Source organism: Pinus tabuliformis, chromosome 4_2 (assembly GCF_031772625.1).
Source record: "Pinus tabuliformis cultivar Carrire ecotype Pingquan chromosome 4_2, CPIR1, whole genome shotgun sequence".
NCBI classification, from domain to species: Eukaryota; Viridiplantae; Streptophyta; class Pinopsida; order Pinales; family Pinaceae; genus Pinus; species Pinus tabuliformis.
The window spans coordinates 625,833,005-625,851,408 of record NC_142304.1 but is presented as its reverse complement, the minus strand read 5'-3'; the positions used below and the strand labels follow the sequence as shown (position 1 = coordinate 625,851,408).

Genomic DNA, 18,404 nt, shown 5'->3' with positions numbered 1-18,404 from the left:
TAGAGAATCTGCGCATTTTTCACTTCCAATGTCATCCCTACTGCCTGCACTCTCTCCCTAGAAAATTTTCACATATCTACCCTTCGGCCGAGCCAAATCTCAAAGACAGTCACTGCTGACTTGGGCTGCCCGTCTCAGCATGCTAGTGACCTCTGCGCAATTTTTGTTGACAGTGCTCGGAGCCTACATGCGAACCTGAAATCTGCTTGGCATAGTTTCAGAGCCTTGTCCTCTCTCCCGGTCACCTGCACTCAAAAAAAAAAGATGATGCATCATGGTAGACTAGGAGATTTCTGGATTTGATGTCGTCTCGTCATAAGTGATTGCAGATCTAGGAACATGGATGAGACATGACGCGACGACAACCGAGATGAACGCAGAGCGCATGCTAGGAGACTTGTTTGTGAGTGGATGAACACATAAATCATGTCAAGTACCAACAAAGGAGATACATGCACGTGCAACATGAAGCGAACACCAAGACCATCGAAGACTTCGCACACCTTACCATGCAAAGGTGAAGCTATGATACACCAAAAGCACACTCATTACTCAACAACATTGCAACTCGACATGGACACCACCATTAGCATGAACATACCTGCACTATCATGTCGAGTCATGTCATGAGTCATCTTGGCCACATCACTACTATGGGCCATACTGTTGTAATCAATGTAATGTAACGTGGAAGTCCAAGAGAACCACATGTAAAGTTGAAGAGTCATGTAAGTCAAAAAGTCATGAGGGAAGTCGAACAGTCACAAGGGTTAGTGTCACCCTTGGCTATATATACCCATCATTTGTACATGTAAAAGATTTTTTCACCTTAGCTCTTCCCACATAGCCTTCAATGTCTGTATTCTTTTCTTTGAGGAGCGAGCAGTGGCTCAAGTGCCCCACTATCGAGGTTAATGATGTAATGGTGTACCGATGTGCCTTGAAGCTTTCGCTTAATTCAAAAGCCTATTAACAGACTAGCATGTTTTCACACATGTATTGTATTCGTTTGTAATACTATTCTTTGGATGCTTGTAATGCATGTCTCTTTAACCTATATTAAGACAATTGAACTAGTTCAGTTGTTCTAGTACATATGCTATTGGAGATGTGTTTTATAAGTTGTTAACATTGTCTCGCCAATGTGGACTATTCCGTCGGACACTGAACAAATTCATTTTCATAAAATTGTTATAACGACTGTCACACTTATGTGGATTATTCCGTTCCATGTTGTACATGCTATCTATTCACCTTGTGTTGTGTGACTACTACATCCGTGTGGACTACTTTGCTCGAAGTTGCGCATGTCCTACTGTGGTTTGTGTCTCTGACATAGTTCGGACTATTCCCTTTCGAGTTGAGACTCACTCTCACCCTCTCCCTCTGCAGTGAAAGAACCTTGACACAAGTGACACTAAGCACTCACCAAGCACGTGAACCTCGTTGTTCAAAGACAAAGTAAATCACTCTCATGTGCTCACAAGAAAGAGCTAAGGAAAATCTTTAATATAATGGAAATCGGGCCATCATACCAGATGAGACTCCTACACCAAACGATGTGAGGTCTAGTTGCGACTTCATACCAAGGAGATTTCCTAAATGTCCACGGGTCCAACACCATCAAAACTTTATTAAATTTATTACATGAACTTTTAACTTAGGGTTGTCATGCCTCATGTCAATAACACAATAGTATTTATTTCATCGAAAATCTCATACAGGTTAAGAAATAATGTATGAGTATTTTAAATATAATCCCTTCCAAGAAATTAAAGAGGAATCAAATCAAATTATAAATTTAATTAGCTACATAGGAAGTGAAATTGATATTTTATTATAAATTAATATTTTTAAAGTATAAATCTAATTAGCTAAGGTTAAAAGTGAAAATGATATTTTGTTATAAGGTTAAAAGTGAAAATAATATTTTATTATAAATTAATATTTTAAAAGTAAATATAAGAGAAAAGTAATTTGGATGAATTCCAAATTAATAATATTTATCTTAAGTTTATTAAAATAATATTTGAGTAAAATTAATATGAAAAGTGATTAAGATTTAAGAACAATGTTTTTGTACATAGAAATTTCACTATATACAATAACAATAACAATTTCCTGGAGTGATGACACTAACCATAAAATATAAATTAAATATATTACTTAACCTAAATTCAGGGTTTTCTATGTTGAATATCTCAAATTTGTAAAGATTGTTACACCATTTGTTTTTGGAACATTATTTTTTGGCGGGGGGGGGGGGGGGGGGGGGAAATCTACATTTTAAGAGATATGAACCTTTCAGACCGATTATAAATTTAAAATAAAATTAAATTTATAGGTTGGTTTACTGGTTCATATTTCCTCCCTATATAAACAAATTTCATGTCCGATTCAAGATAAAACATTTTATAGCATAAAATTTATAGGTTGGTTTACTGGTTCATATTTCCTCCCTATATAAACAAATTTCATGTCCGATTCAAGATAAAACATTTTATAGCATAACATGCTCGTATAGGATTAACATTTTCATCAAACATCACCACCTTCATTCATTACATATTGCCTCTTCAAGCATGCTTAGTCACTTCAATGCTTCTTTCAATGCTGGAAGAATGGTCTTGCAATCACAGCGGTTATGAAATAGGAGGCTTAGCTCCTTAATCGTAGGATCAAACGAGTTATGCATGGCAAATACATGTCGCTATTCTGAAGATAAAGTAAGAAGAAACCAATGAACAAGAGCAGCCCATAGCACCACTTGCTAAATTATTGGAGCTACAGTTTCCTTCTCATACGACTTATAAGGTCACGTTGATTTTGAGTGAAATGCTACAATTATTATCCCCGACAGAACTGTACTGTAACAGCATTAATTGAGAATTTGTTTCCAGAGACTAACGTAAAAAAAAAATATTTTGATTGGGATTGCGAGAATATTTCGAAATAAAACTAATAAATATTCTGAAATAAAATTAATAAATATTCTGAGATAAAATAAAATTAACAATAACAAGGTCAAACAATTAGCTTCGCTACTATTAGCTGAGCCTTAGGATTGAACTCAAACACATCATTAGCTATAAGAGCGGGGAGCAGAATGCAATTTCCAACCATCATTTAACTCAAACACATCAGTAACTACAATATCCGGAACGAAAAAGCAAAATACAACAGTCACGCAAAGTATGCTGCATATTTGAAGAAATCTTGCCATGTCAAAATGTTGAAAGTTTATATGCTACAGCTCTAACTGCGTTATACAGCTATAATTGCCTTCACGAGATACAAGTAAAAGCTATACAGTTTTAATTAGCCCTTGCAGAGTTTAGAAGTCACACGCTGTTCCCGGTCTCCATGGCTCAGAAAAATCGTTGTCAAATAACATGCCTGGGATTATAAATTCTCTGTTCATATAATCCTGCGGCCTGTTCTCATTCCAGACACTCGCGTACAATCTAATTAACTGCTGATAGCTTTCAAAGTCATCCTCGAAGTGCCAATTTTCACCAAAGGATTTGAGATCCGGGTTCTCCAATAAATCCGCGGATGATTCCACGGCGGAGCTCGGAGGAGTCCCGAGATCGTCGTTCGATGCATCCCGGATAAACGAAAGATCAATCCCCTTGTCGGAATCTAGGGTTTGGCCTTCATGGTCTCTACAAATATCGGAGCCCGCCGAATTATCCGCAGAATTGGATGTTAGATAAGAAGAGGAAGCTGTGGCATCACTCTCTTCCATCAGATTTCGCATGACTCTGCTTACCAGTTCCTCACTTGGAGTGCATTCCTCTTCTTCTTCCTCTGCTAGGGTTTTGTTTAATTGCACTAGATCAAGAAACCGATCTGTTTCTTCGCCGTGGAAGCGTTTCGGCTCCTGGATATAAATGTAGTGCGGCAGAGCCTCGGGCTCACGGCCCCGTTTTTTGGGGGTCTGAGAATCCATAAGTGAGAGGCGGACTGGAGATTCGAACAGTGAACACAACGGTGGAGTAAAGCCGAGAGGAGAGATCGATGATACTTAGGTAGCAGGGGATAACCAGATTCACTATATAGCTCTACAAACTCCAGAGTATCTCAACTTTCAGACGTGGGCACGGGGACCTCCTTACATATAAAAGCCGCATTTGGCGGAAGTCGAAAAGTCTGCCAGGCGGTGGGCTTCGGTTCTCTCAGCCGGCCAAACTTTTTAAGGTTGGTGGCACGTCTTCTTGGCTACGGAGGTCTTCATCTTTCAATCAATAATAGTTTAGGCAAGACTTTATGCAGTACAATTTCCACTCGTGGGGAATGGGCGATGGGGCCGGTGAGAGATTTATCTCGTGTTTTATGGAAACCTGATTTGACCCGCGAGCGGACCTATAATCGCCACGGTTATATTTGGGTGTTAGGATTTGCTTATAATTTTTTTGGTTTAAATTGTATTTTTGAATATTTTTACTCGTGGGGTGGGGAATGGGTGATGGGGCCGGTGAGAGATTTATCTCGTGTTTTATTGAAACCTGATTTGACCCGCGAGCGGACCTATAATCGCCACGATTATATTTGGGAGTTAGGATTTGCTTATAATTTTTTTTGGTTTAAATTGTATTTTTGAATATTATGTAGAATATATAGAATAAAATTATAAAATATTGAAATAGTTAAAATATATAAAGGCCCAAATTATAAAATATTGAGATTATGTCAAATGTTTTACATATAAAATTTATTGTTTTTAACAATTTTATATAATATATACATATTTTTTTAAATAGTATATACATAGTTTACGTTAAAATATTTTACATAATATGTATATCAAGTTATTTTATCAGTACAAATTAAAATAGTTTTTTTGTTATTAATATATTTTTAAAAACTTATTTTTGTTCAACATCATTATATAAAATATACATATTTTTTTAAAATAATATATAATATATATAATTTACATTAAAATATTTTACATAATATGTATATCAAGAAATTTTATGACTAAATTAAAATAGTTCTTTTCTGTTATTAATATATTTTGAAATATATTTTGAAATATATGTTAATATTAATTTATATTGAAATATTTTATTGAGAACCTATATTGAATATTTTGTTATATACAACATTAAAATATTTTCTTTTAACAATTATTTTTCTATATACAGATATATGTGAAGTTGAGATTGAACTAAATCTTCAAATAGTTTATTTCAATCCAATGCTGAAATATTTTTGAAAAGTAGAAGATTTAAGCCTCTTACTCACACATTTTTTTTTATTTCTAATTAGCATATTCATTTTTGTTTTTTTTTATTATAACGCACATTATTTTTATATTTAAAACATATTTTATTTTTGTTTTAAAAGAGACACTTGTCAACTCCAGCGCTTCTGAAATTATACATTTCCTCATACTTAACTGTAAAAGGAATTTCTCAACTAAAATACAACCAAAAAAAATTCTTAAAATTTTAACTAGTATTTCAAATTTGAAATTCTAACCGCATTATTAACTGAAAAAATATATAAATCATGAAAAACAAAAATCCCTAGGTTGTTTTAGCAATCTGATTCAGTGGTAAATTCATTTTAAGATGGCGTTCTTTTTAGGATTTTTTTTCAAACTGGATGAAATAAATTTTTGGTTATATTTTGATGAACACATTTTTTTTTGGGGTTAGATTTTGTTTTTAATTTAAAAGGTATAACTAAATGAATTCAACATATTGAAAACTTTTTGAAATATACAAAATTTATATATAAACTTTTAATTTCAAGTAATTGATTTGAAATAAATTTCCAGAAAAGGATGTTACTGAAAAAACATAAAACATTTAGAATACCACTTTTACAATTAATTCAACGAACTCTACCAATAAATACGGCTCTACCAATAAATACGGTCATCGTTTGAATTTGCAGCCATCGGAGATTTCGGCGAGCGGAAGTCCAAATTCATGACTATTTTCTTAACAAATGTGACTTTTATGGTTCGCTTGTTTTGGTCCATAACGCCATTTTGACATGCGTTAAATGTCCGCATGATTCAGTAAGAAGTAAAAACAGGTTTTGCCTTCAAAAATTGAAGTCGGTTGAAGAGTTAAAACCCATGTGTTTGTAATAATGTGCATGTGCTCTCTGAACGTTGTTTTCATGGTAAGGGTGACTTATTTTCTCCATTTTTAATATACTTTCATATAATCTAAAATATTTTAATATGCATGCCATCTTAGACAATGGCACTTTCTAATTACTAAAACATGAGAAATTCTTCGTTTGGCGCGTGGAAATTTGTTGCTTCGAAGAAAGTAATTCCCCTCCAACATGACATCTGCTATGATGACATATACAATACACGATAAACGGTCCTTTCCAATAAGATTAAATTTCTTCATGAGTAATTTAATCATATGGTAAATAATCACGTTTCCGGTAACAAGTTGATAAGAATATAGTACGAATTTTAAGTAAGTCCATAGTGACATTATATTGAAAGTTCTATGCAATCAAAAATCAAAGTTCTATCCGCAGTAGGGTCTATATCATCAACGATTCTTATTGAATTGTTAAAATTCAATTAGAATTCTAAATCAATGGCAACTCTAATTTCTGGTTATATTATGAAATTTTAATAATCAAATGAAATATTTGTTATAGAATTAAATACTATTTTTATTAATTTCACTATTAATATATTTTCTCATAATTTCTCAAAAAAAATTGAAAAGCTAAAAAAATTAAAAAGATCAACAATATTTAATGTATCTCTCAGGGAGAGAGGGGAAATGGTTCATTATTATTAATATTTTTTTTTGTTATTACTTGGTTGGTACGACTTGTAATAGTTCAAGGATTTTAATGGTCGGAGAGGGGCAATGGTTCATTATTATAAATATATTTTTTTTTACTTTCTATTGACATTTAATGCCAGGGAATTACTGATTTGATTGGGTGAAGTTTTTTCCCTGAGAAGGAAAAAGACAATTTTTTTATATTAATAGACAAAATGAGTACATATATTATAAATTGATTTTTAAATAACTGTAAAGACATTTGACAAAGCTACTAAATTACCAAAAATAAGTTGTGATATGAATATGATTAAATTTTACAATAACAACAATAATAGATTGTCGAATTTAGGAGTCCTCTAACGAGGCGGAGGAATTTACTAGATGGCTAAAAGTGGCCAGAATTCGGGAATTTTCTTTTCAAAAAATCTTGTAGAGGGAGTGTTTGAATCGTGTTTTTGATGATGGAAATGGATTCAACACCATCAAAAATGTCTAGGACACCTAAAATTTTGAAGTTTAACAACTATAACTTGGATTTACAAAAATCTTTGCCGGATTTTCTCTAAATATGACTGCAATTTCCATAACTTTCCGGGCAACTCCTCCACCTCATTAGACTACGTGTCAAATTTAACCTTGCAGAAGATCCCAAAAAGACTAACCAAGCCACATGTATTACAAAATTGGCAAAGCACAAAAAAAACAATAATTACAAAATTGGCAAAGCACAAGAATAAACAATAAGTAATCAAGTATAAAATACTCAAGTGACAACAAAATTGTGGAAATCATAACTGAAGATGAGAAGGCCCATTTCCTGTAGGAATATGAAGTCTTTTGCTTCCAACCATAGTAGCCTCCTGGATTTTCTCAAGGAAGATATATCCTTCCTCAATCCGAAGACCTCTCTTAGAGAGAAAATCAGCCTTTTCATTGAACTCATGGTGAATATGCAAGAAAGAAAGACACTGAAAATGATGCTTCAACACCATGATTCTATCCATCCAACACAAGAAAAAGAACCTGTAGCGTGGCCTTACTCACCATCCAATCAATCACCACTTTCAAGTCACCAAAAATATGAAAGGAGGATAATTCCAAAGATGTAACCATAAATAGCAAGGCCCATACCACAACAACCTCTACCTTAGTATTTGATCGACACCTAGCATTCATCCATAAATATATAAAAGTGTTGGCAGAAAAAGTGATGAGTCCACCACACCCATTAGAGCCCAGTTGTTGTGCTCCATCAAAGTCACTTTTGAATTCGAATAAAAGATGATCTGGAGCAGAGATGAAGCGAGCCTTGCTATAAGGAAAAGAGCAAAGATAATTTGAAAGGAAACCAATAATATGAGGGATAATCCAAAAGATGTTGAACTGAGGGAACTCAAAGGTCTGCTTATTTCGGACTTTCCAAATACCCCATGCAATGAACACCAGAAAAAATTGATAGTACCCATATGTTGGAGCCACTAGTCTACACAAATTTCCAAATAGTGAGAGATTAAGGATACGACCAACTGCAAGCCATAAAGCTCTAGAAACAAAACAAGAAAAGAAGAGAATATCTACAGACTCAGTTCCTTGCATAAAAATGATGCATATATTAGGACCTGTGAAACCTCCACGAACCAACTTATCCTAGGTCAATATCCTATCGTCCAAAGCCAACCATAAGAAACAATTATGTTTAGGTGGTATTGGCCAGTCCCAAATAACCTTCATCCACCACTTAACACTGAAATAAATAGTATGATCATTGATGAACTTATAAGCCAACCAAGTTATGACCTGGCTCGTAGCAACATTCCCATGCCAAAGAGTCTTGTCCAACTTATTGTCTAGAAAAATACCATGGCGAGATTTTTGATTAAATGAAGTCAACCCTCATAATGGATCACATTCCTAACTAATTTCAATTTGGAAAATTTTGATGCGATTGTTTTTGGTATTGTATAATTTTGCTAATGCTTAGTATATTTTTTTCCCTTGGAAAAAAGTCGTAATTTCTATTGATATATAAGAAATTACATTTTGTAGATGCTAGTGCATATGCATATGGAGGCAGAGTTGCCTATCGAGTTCAAAAATTAGACCAAAAAAAGATCAGTTGTATCTCCACGCAGGGAGTCTTGTTACCAATTTTACTGTACCTATGCCTGCTCTCTAACAGAGAGAGAACTAAATCAAAATTGAATTCTGTCTCTTCTCAGAGAGAGAATCTAAGTATCAAAAACAGAACTGTATGTCCAGAGTAGTTCATGTAGTACAAAAAGTTATAAATAAACATGATATATACAAGTTAAGAAAAAAATTTATAGGGCTTATAGCCCATTTTCTCTGTGTTCCACAAAAGGTCTGTGATAATGCTGGTGGAAAGTCCCATCTATCTCTTCCTGTATTAGCCAGTCATCGCCTTGTCTAAGCGTTGCCTCTTTGGAAAGGTGGTCTGCCCCCAAATTTCACTCCCTGAAAATGTGGCAACAGGAAAAAGAGTCAAAAGAAGATATCAATCTTTGTGCCTCTTCTAATATATGCCTCAGTGAAAATGCATTGCAGTGAGATGTATTATTTAACCAATTACAAACAATTTTGGAATCACCAAACAGTTGTAGATGTCTACAATGCTTTTCCAATGCAAAATGTATGAGATGTTTAGCAGTACAGAGTTCAGCATAATTGTTTGTTCCCCTGCCTAATCTCATTTGAATCTTGAAGCAATGTGTTTCATTTAGGTAGAGAATGGCCTCGCCACCACATCCTGCCTCCTGTGCAGAGCCATCAAAATATGCCCATGGTTTTGATTTGTCTATGATTTTTGGTTTAATGATACGGGGAGGGGTATTGGAGTCCTCCTCGGGTAGAAGATCATAGTCCACAATAGTATGGAGCAAGATGGTAGGCCAATGGGGAGTCTTGTGGTTGAAAATAGATTGGTTTCTTGCAATCCATAATGACCAACTAACAAGGAGAGGCATGTTCCTAGATTTTCCATTATGGTTTTCACACCATGTGCACCAGGCGTCCAGAATGTCATGTCCATGCTAGTTTTTTAAGCTTGGATAGTGAGTAATAATGGAGTTCCAATGTTCCTTAGAGGTGGAGCAAGTAAGGAAGAGATGTTCAGTACTCTCTTCATCATTGTTGCACAAATGACACCAGAAAGGTCCATGAAAAGATCTTTTCATCAAATTTATCCCCGTAGGAATCTTGTCAAACAAAATGTTCCACATCAGTAAGTGGGTTTGAGGGGTTGCCTTAAGCTTCTAGAGTAATCTCCAAGTCGGTTTTATGTTCTGGGGCTTGTAAGGTTCCATTAGTCTAAGATAATCCTCTTTAGGAGAGTATGATCTGTGTTTGGCAAAGGCCCATATAATCTCATTCGATCCTTCAGATAGTTGAATGTGTGCCTAGTAAGAGCTTTTGTGTAGTCCTACCAATCCTGTCGCCACTGAATAGGAATGTCTAGATCAAGAGTCGATTTCCATGCCTCCTACAGGAAGGAGGAGTTATTGGTGTCACCGATGTGTCTGATGTGTGTAATACCCCTGTTGTGTAAATGCCTTATCAAATCTTCTGGTAGCCTGTGTGCATTACCACAACCAACCCATGGGTCCGTGCCAATACGAATAGCATTACCCTCCTTTATTCTCCACATTATGCCTTCACCTATGAGTGGTAATGCATTTATAACTGCCTTCCATATATTGGAGATATTATTGTTTATTTTGTGCTGTTGTCTAAACCAGTCCATCAGGTTCATAGGCCAGATATATTTCTCTTGTGCAACCCACATCCAAAGGCTGTTTGTAGTGATAAGATGCCAGCCAAGCTTTGCGCTAGAGCTTTGGAGAATAAATCTAGCCTTTTTATGCCCCATCCTCCCCATCTATTGGGCTTTTCTATCATCTCCCATTTGACCCAGGCAAATAACCTACCCGGTTGATTACCTTTCCATAAGAATCTGCAATATATGCTTTGCAGTCTGTTCAATATTCCCTTCTGTATCCAGGCTAGAGTCATCCAAAATACAAGAGTAGCTTCAACTAGAGCTTTTATAAGGACTAATCTTCCTGCACGGGATAGGTGTTTATGGTACCAAACCTAAAGTCGCTTTTCCACTTTAGCAATAAGCCAAGTCTAGTCCACAATCCTGTATTTGTGAGGCTTAAGCCTGAAGCCCAGATAATTTAGACCATCTTCCAAATTCTGTGATATAAAGGGGAAGCGTTGTGTGGTGAATACTTTCTCATGTTGTGAGCAACCAAAAGTAGTAATTGTAGACTTACTATCATTTATAATCATCCCAGTTGCCTGCTGAAATAGATTGAAGATATTCTGGAGGACCGTGGTATCTCCAATACTACCATTTAAAAAAATGAGAACATCATCAACAAATAAAAGGTGGGTGAGAGTACAATTCTCAGTGATCTTGATTCCAGCCAATTGATTTCTATTACGAGCTGATATGATGACCCTACTTAATCCTTCCATGATAAGTAAGAAAAGTAGGGGGGAGAGTGGACATCCCTGCCTGAGTCCCCTCTCCGAGAGGAAAAAAGATGTGGCTTCCCCATTTAATAAAACACTATAAGATACATCTTTAATGCAGCACATAATCCATTTAATATATGCATAAGGAAAGCCAAGGTGAGTCAACAATAATCTAATGTAGAGCCAATTTTCTCTATCAAAGGCCTTAGAGAGGTCCACCTTCAAAATCATGCCTTTTTGCTTCCTCATATGCATTGAGTGGAGGAGTTCCTGGGCTGTGGAAATGGCCTCATGTATCTGTTTGTGTTGAAAGAAAGCGAACTGTTCAGAGGATATGTGTCTAGAAAGGATAGGCTTCAGATGGTTTGCAATGATCTTTGTAATAATCTTGTACAAACAGTTGCAAAGGGAAATGGGTCTAATATTGTTGAAAGAGGAAGGATTGTTTGATTTCAGGATAAGCGTGATGAAGGTGGATTTGATGGATGAAGATATTCTTCCTCTCCTTCTGCAATCCTCCATAATCTTGAGCAAGTCATCCCCCAGGATTTCAAAAAAAGCTATATAGAACTCGATGGTCCACCCATTTGGGCCTGGGCTCTTGTCTTTTTTAAACCATTTTATGGTTGCCTCAAGCTCTTCCTTCGTCACTTCCATCATCAGGTCCTTTGTGTCCTCTTGTTCTACAAATCTAGGAAAATGTTCAGCAAACCACATGATTTCCATAATATTTACAGCTCTAGGTGCCTTGTAGATGCTTTTGAAGTGCTCAATGGCTAGGCTAGCCAGATCCCATTGTGATGATACAGGTTGACCCTGATCATTACAGAGTTCCCAAATAGTATTAATGTCTTTCCTACCATTGGCAAATTTGTGAAAGAATTTGGTATTGTCATCACCTTCAGTGAGCCAGATAGCCCTACTCCTGAGTCTCTAGCTCTCCTCCCTTTCCTTCAGAATTTGGGATCGCTTCGAGATGAGGGAGGTATAGTGTTCTTTTCTTTCTTGTGATAAGAAAGTGCCATTCAAAGTGTCCTCATGTGTGGCAATGGCCAACTCTACCTCCCGCAGGGTGTTGTCATCATTCTTCCATTTCTGGTGTGCCCAGGCTTTGGAGATCCTTTTCAATTCTATCATTTTTCTGATAAAACCTTCTATATGATCCTCGTGTTCCAGTATAGGGTTGGACCGCCATAAATTAGTGACCATTTGAATGTAAGAAGGATCCTTGAGCCAAGAGGCATTGAATATGAAGGGGCTTTTAATTCTCAGGTTGATATCTACCAATTCCAAGTAAATTGGCCGATGGTAAGAAATACCTCCAGTACCAACCCACTATCATATGCGAGGATGAGTGCTTAAGAAAGCTTCTTTAATGAGAAATCTATCTAGTCTCCTTGCCAGACTGTGGTCTCCACTGCGGTTGTTTGTCCAAGTATACTATATCCTGGAAGTTGGGATGTCCACCCACTGATGCTCCTCTAGTAAAGTAGATATAGTGTCAGATAGACCATCTACTTGGGCTGAGTGGCCCCAAGATTCACTGAATCCCAATGAGAAATTTAAATCCCCTCCATGTATAATGTTGTCTGCCTACAGGAATTCTGATTCCAGGAGGATTCTCCAGAAATTTTCCCTATCCACACATGGACCATATACATTCACAATATGAAATTTAGACTCTAATGTAGGGACATATATATCCACACCTATATATCCCCTGCCTCCCCAAATATTCCTAAGTTCCATAGACTTGTTACATAAACCAATAGCAATACCCCCAGATCTCCCAGATGTGTCCAGGGCATGGAAAGTCCAATTTGGAAACCATGAATTAAGCGTAGGAGTAAGAGCATCAGCTAAACAAAGGGTTTCTTGTAAGAAAATAATGTCCAACTGATTCGAAGTAAGCAATCTTCTGAGAGCTAGTTTTTTAGGAGGGCTAGCAATCCCTCTGCAATTTAAGGATAAAAAATTCATGGAGGGTGAGGCAGAGGGCCATTACTTTCTCTAAGGGCCCTATCGATGGTTTGCTATTGCCCAAGGGCAACCTCTTCACCTGCAGTGTGTCTAGCTCTAGTGAGATGAGATGGGCGACCCCTGTTGGGCTTATGGGAGGGTGGGGTAACCTCTAGGTCCAGACCAATCACATCACATCCTCTTTCCTTTGATCTAGAACGAAGAGAGTACCGAGGGGATATAGAGAGGGAGGGGATGGGTATCGAAGGGAGGGAGGATGATGAAAGAGATGGGATGCTAGGGGTGATGATGGGAGGGGGAAGGGGAAGAGTACAGTGAAGAGAGGAGGGAGGAGCCTGACCTCACGATCCTAATGGAGTCGAGGAGACCGGAGAAGATAATGTAGGAGAGGATGCAATAGTGTATGATTGGGATGCAAAAGCTTCAGATATACCAGATACAGGAGAATAGAGAGAGGAGGATGTAGATAACATACACGATTGTGAGATGTTCTCCTTCGCTGGACTGGTACTCGGTGGAGGGGGAGGCGATCGAGGGTTTGTATCTGTGTGACCCATATCAGTGCCCACTTTATCAGGTGCTCCTCGGGTGTCTTCTACTTCCTTGTCAATCTTCTCTAGTTCTATATCCTTGTCGAGCAGAGTAGGGTTTCCTCTGGGCTGCTCCATCTCCAAGCTCAGATCAATACCCTTGTTCTTGCGATTGAGGGGGAAATCCTTGAATAAATGCCACACTTTGTGGCATCTATGGCATCGATATGGAATTCCTTCATAGTCAATAATCTGCTTGTGGGAGGTGTCCCTCCACTGTATGGTGATATGCTCCTGCAAGCCACCCCGAGTATCCAAATTGATGAGGATCGTAGCATATGCCATCATGCCCGTGTATTGATAAGATTTGTCATATTCCATGTACGAACCGATAGCATTACCAATCCGCCTGAAGATGTCATCGGACCAATATTGTAGAGGGAGACCCGGGAGCTGAATCCATACTGGCCCAATACCAATTTGCTCAGTCTCTAGATCAAAATGAGGCGTCTAGTGCTTCAAGAGAACCGAGGCATGTTCAAAATGCCATTAGGAGGACAATACCCAGTTGGTAGGGTCAACACGGGCAAATCTGAGTGTGAACCATCCCCTCACGAAAGTCTGCACGAAGGGGATGTCCACTAGGTGGTGTCCCCAAACCTCTAATGCCCAGGTTTTCAAACGAGCAACCATGTAGTTCCGTCCTCTGATGCGCCCTACCAAGACTCTGTCAACAAAATCCATAGCCTCTCCCCACTGAATGTCCTCTTCCAACCTGAGAAAGATATCGTCCGCCTTGGACTTGTAGCACTTGTACTTCTTCTTTGACCCTTGATGATGTGTTTGGTGCTATACCTGACTCAGAAGAGGGCTTGAGGCTATAGGGGTAGGGTTAGGGTTAGATGAGGAAGGGTTAGGGCTTTCGGCGGAACTAGGAAAAGAACCAGTGAGCGGTGGAACGATGGTAAAGCTGCCAGAAGGTGGAGCAGATGTGGCCTAGAGGGGAAATCCGGTAGATCTGGCAAACATAGATGGTGGGATAACCTATCGGGGCGACACTTCAGAAATAGGGAGGTCCAAACTAGGGTTAGGGTTTAGATAGTCATTAACGAAATCGAGGGTAGCCAGGGAATGTGGAGGAGTAGAGAGCGACGACCATGTTGGCGGGTCATCCGGGAGAACAACAGGATGAGACCATGACGGTTCCGCATAAGAGCATGAAGGATAATTTCTGGAGAAGCCAGAGCTATGCATACCTATAGATGTGGAATACATGGAACACCAGATGGAAACTCCGTCCAACGGATCTTCAAAGTAACCAATGGCATTAAGGTCATCCATGTTGACAACTGCACCTTGAAATGGAGGATGCCTCGAGAATGCTGGAAAATGGAGAGTAAAAACTAACCCTGGTAATGGACAGCTAGGGACAGTGATAAAACAAACAGACAACAGGTAAAAACCAGGTAAAAATGCTAACAACAGATAATAAAATAAACCCCCTAAAGCCCCGACAGGTCGTAATCAGGTTAAAACTGTGAGCAATTAGAAAAGAAAACCAAGGTACACAGCATGACTGAACCATCAACAGGGTAACCAGAGTCTTTCCGTGGGTTATCTGTAGTAACTTGTAGTACCCGGAAACCTCAACCGAAACCCTTGCGCATGATTAACCGCAGAGTCTCCATCGCTAAAAAGGTAACTCCTAATGCTTAGTATATTGCTCATTGCCTTTGTAGTATTCCTGATGTTGGTTAATGCCAATGGACTGTACAAAGTCTATGGCATTTCTTTCACGTTGTTGTATTGATGTTTTCCATAAATTATAAATAACTTTTCCAAAGATTTGTTACATATTATAATTCTTTATGACTTTAATGAAATTGTACTATGGAAAATTAATATATTTTTTTAAATATTGTATTGTATTTCTCTCTTCCTATTTTAGTTTTTGAGCGTCTAATTACGTATCCGAATTTTTCAAAGCATTGTCACATTTTATGAGCATTTGTGAGTGTCTTCCCAATGTACCAAGGATTTTACAAGTGATGTGTATTAACAAAATGAATTTTTCTGATTTAAAGTTTTTAATCAAGTTTTAAATTTGTTAAATTTATTATTTCATTAAAATTTTATTTTCTGAGTATGGTTTATTTATTTTTCTAAGAAAAAGAACATTTGTATTTCATTTATAGAGTAAATAAAATATATTTTGTAGATGTATGTGAATTTTATTATTGAAGTTTAACAGAATTACATGGATCTATATATAAAAAAAATTCATTGCTATCTGTCATCAAATTATCCCTAATTAGATTTTGATCTACAAAAAAGTTCAAAAAAATTTTGTGAATGTTTCTTGCCCAGGTTTATATCACAAAAATAGATTTTGAAAAAATGTTGACAGTTCTTTGAAATTAGTTGTATATGTCATATCCATAGATGTATAATGGGGGGCACTTATATATAATTCAAGAAGACCTATTACTATAGTAGAGATTAGACGAAAAATGTCCTTGTATAGTCCACTGAAAATATTTGTCCTTCAAAATTTTCTTATCATAGAAAATAAATATCCCATAATTGTTGTCCAAAAAAACTGAATAATACAATTTGATATTGATATCTAAGTCCTCTAGTTGTGGCTGGTTATTCCGAGGGGCATAAATGGAGAAAGTTGATCATGCCCTCTTTGGTTTTGTAACCACTATGTCCCACATTTACCTGCTTTTAAAAGCTCTCCAGGGAAACATGAGTTCAGAGTTACTATGACATCACCCGACCTCCAAGTTCCAATTATCGAAGTGGGGTCTACTAACGGGAAACATATTGCCTCTCCTCAGGTCCATCAGATCACCCAAGTGTCTAACAACAACCACTGGTGATCAATCCTTGTGCTGGAACTTTCACCTCTCACATTTTACAACCCAACCACAGGCTTTACACACTGTGCATACAATTTGAAGGATCTAATCACACTCATGAGCCTTCCAGCATGTAGTTATAACCGAAATTCTCCAATTTAGAGGGTGTTGTTGCAAGATCAGTGCCACTTTTTCAGGGTTGGCTTACATGCCACTACCAAGAACAACTCAGAACTTTCTAGAATTCATTCTAGAATCAAAAGTATGTAGAATGAATAGTAAGGCTAGAACTTGCTCAAACGTGCCAGTCACATGATAAAATTTTCATCAAACATGTAGTAAACATAGTAGCTATAGGTCATGAATGCCTATCTGATCACGATCTTCTTAACTTCATTAGAGAATCATAAAATGGTCTCAATGCTCTCTCAAGATAGTTACAAAAACACTTGTTAGCGCATGCATACATTAACTAGTCCATAACTAATCAAATCATGAGCAAGATCCATAGTAAGGACACATCATTTAACCATGCCAATAACTAGCATATAACCTGAATAGTATCCATGGTAAACTAGCCATAAGATCAACATAATAACTAGTACATGTGTTCATCAACCATAATAAGAAAACAACTCATATTAATCATATGCAAATGCCAACCAGGTCAAGGACTTCCATGTACCACCTGAACATAGATTGGGTTGAACCAAATCACTCTTTAAGCCAATCACCCATGTGCCATATTCCAAGCATGAATGTGGGATCATATGTGTTAAAATAAAATAGAACCAATTAGGTCTGCTAAAGGCCAAACCATGATCCAGATTCAAATAGGAATGCAACAAATTACAGAGATAACCGTAAATACAGAGATGCAGTAGAAATAAGACTTCATTTCATTAATGTAAAATACTGAAATATGCTTACAAACAGAAATGAAAATAAACTAGCTCGGGTGATGGTAGCTTATCTCTGAGGAGAGATGTGGTGGCTACATGCCTCTGAACTGTCTTACAATGAGGCTCAAAGGGCTATTTATTGTTGAGAAAAAATGGAAAACCCTAAACATCCAAAAACCTAACCCTAGGCGATGAAGCACCAATCTATGGACCCCATTTTGGATAAATTAGTACATCAACTTTTCGGGGCGGTAACTTTGGCACACAATCTCCATTTGACGCACAAAATACATCATTAAAAAGATCTATCTGAGGAATACAATTTTGGGATGAGCAACATCGATCCATGGGCCCATTTTGCTATTAGTTTTACCAAAAAACGTCATTTAGGGCCTCAGAAAGGCTCCGAAAGTTTAGGACCCGAAAAACTGCTAAAAATAGTAAATTGTGCTACAATTAAGGAAGCTAAAAGTATGAAAGAAACAATTGTGGGGGTCCATGTGGGATAGGCGGGTGGCCACCAACATCCACCTGGATCTTTCCTCCCCCCTTAGGAAGCAATGGTCCCCATTGCATTGAGTTCCTCCATGAGATGAGGAAACTTCTGCTGAACTTGGTCCCTGGTGTGCTATTCTACAACCTCTAATGTCTCCAGTAATGGTGGGAAGCATGGTTGAGGGCATTCCACATTGAATACTCATTGCAAGCAAACGAATGGGGGAATGTTGTGCTCCAAATAATTGTTTCCCATAGCCTTGGTAATGGTGTAAGGGCCATATCAGAGTGGTCTGAGCTTCTGATGGGCTCTTGTAAGGCATTTTTTCTGCAGATGCAACCAGACTTTATCAC

General features: G+C 37.3%; 1 protein-coding gene across 1 annotated transcript; it reads right to left on the bottom strand.

Annotated features, from left to right (window-relative positions):
* Window positions 1-3,277: 3,277 nt before the first annotated feature.
* Window positions 3,278-4,009, bottom strand: LOC149170900 (uncharacterized). Its single transcript, XM_089427380.1, has one exon. The coding sequence runs from the start codon at window positions 3,950-3,952 to the stop codon at window positions 3,335-3,337; it is 618 nt and encodes a 205-aa protein (XP_089283506.1). The 5' UTR covers window positions 3,953-4,009; the 3' UTR covers window positions 3,278-3,334.
* Window positions 4,010-18,404: the final 14,395 nt, after the last annotated feature.

Coding starts and splice junctions, on each gene's coding strand:
- LOC149170900 (XM_089427380.1), bottom strand. CDS start 3,952: ATGGATTCTCAGACCCCCAAAAAACGGGGCCGTGAGCCCGAGGCTCTG.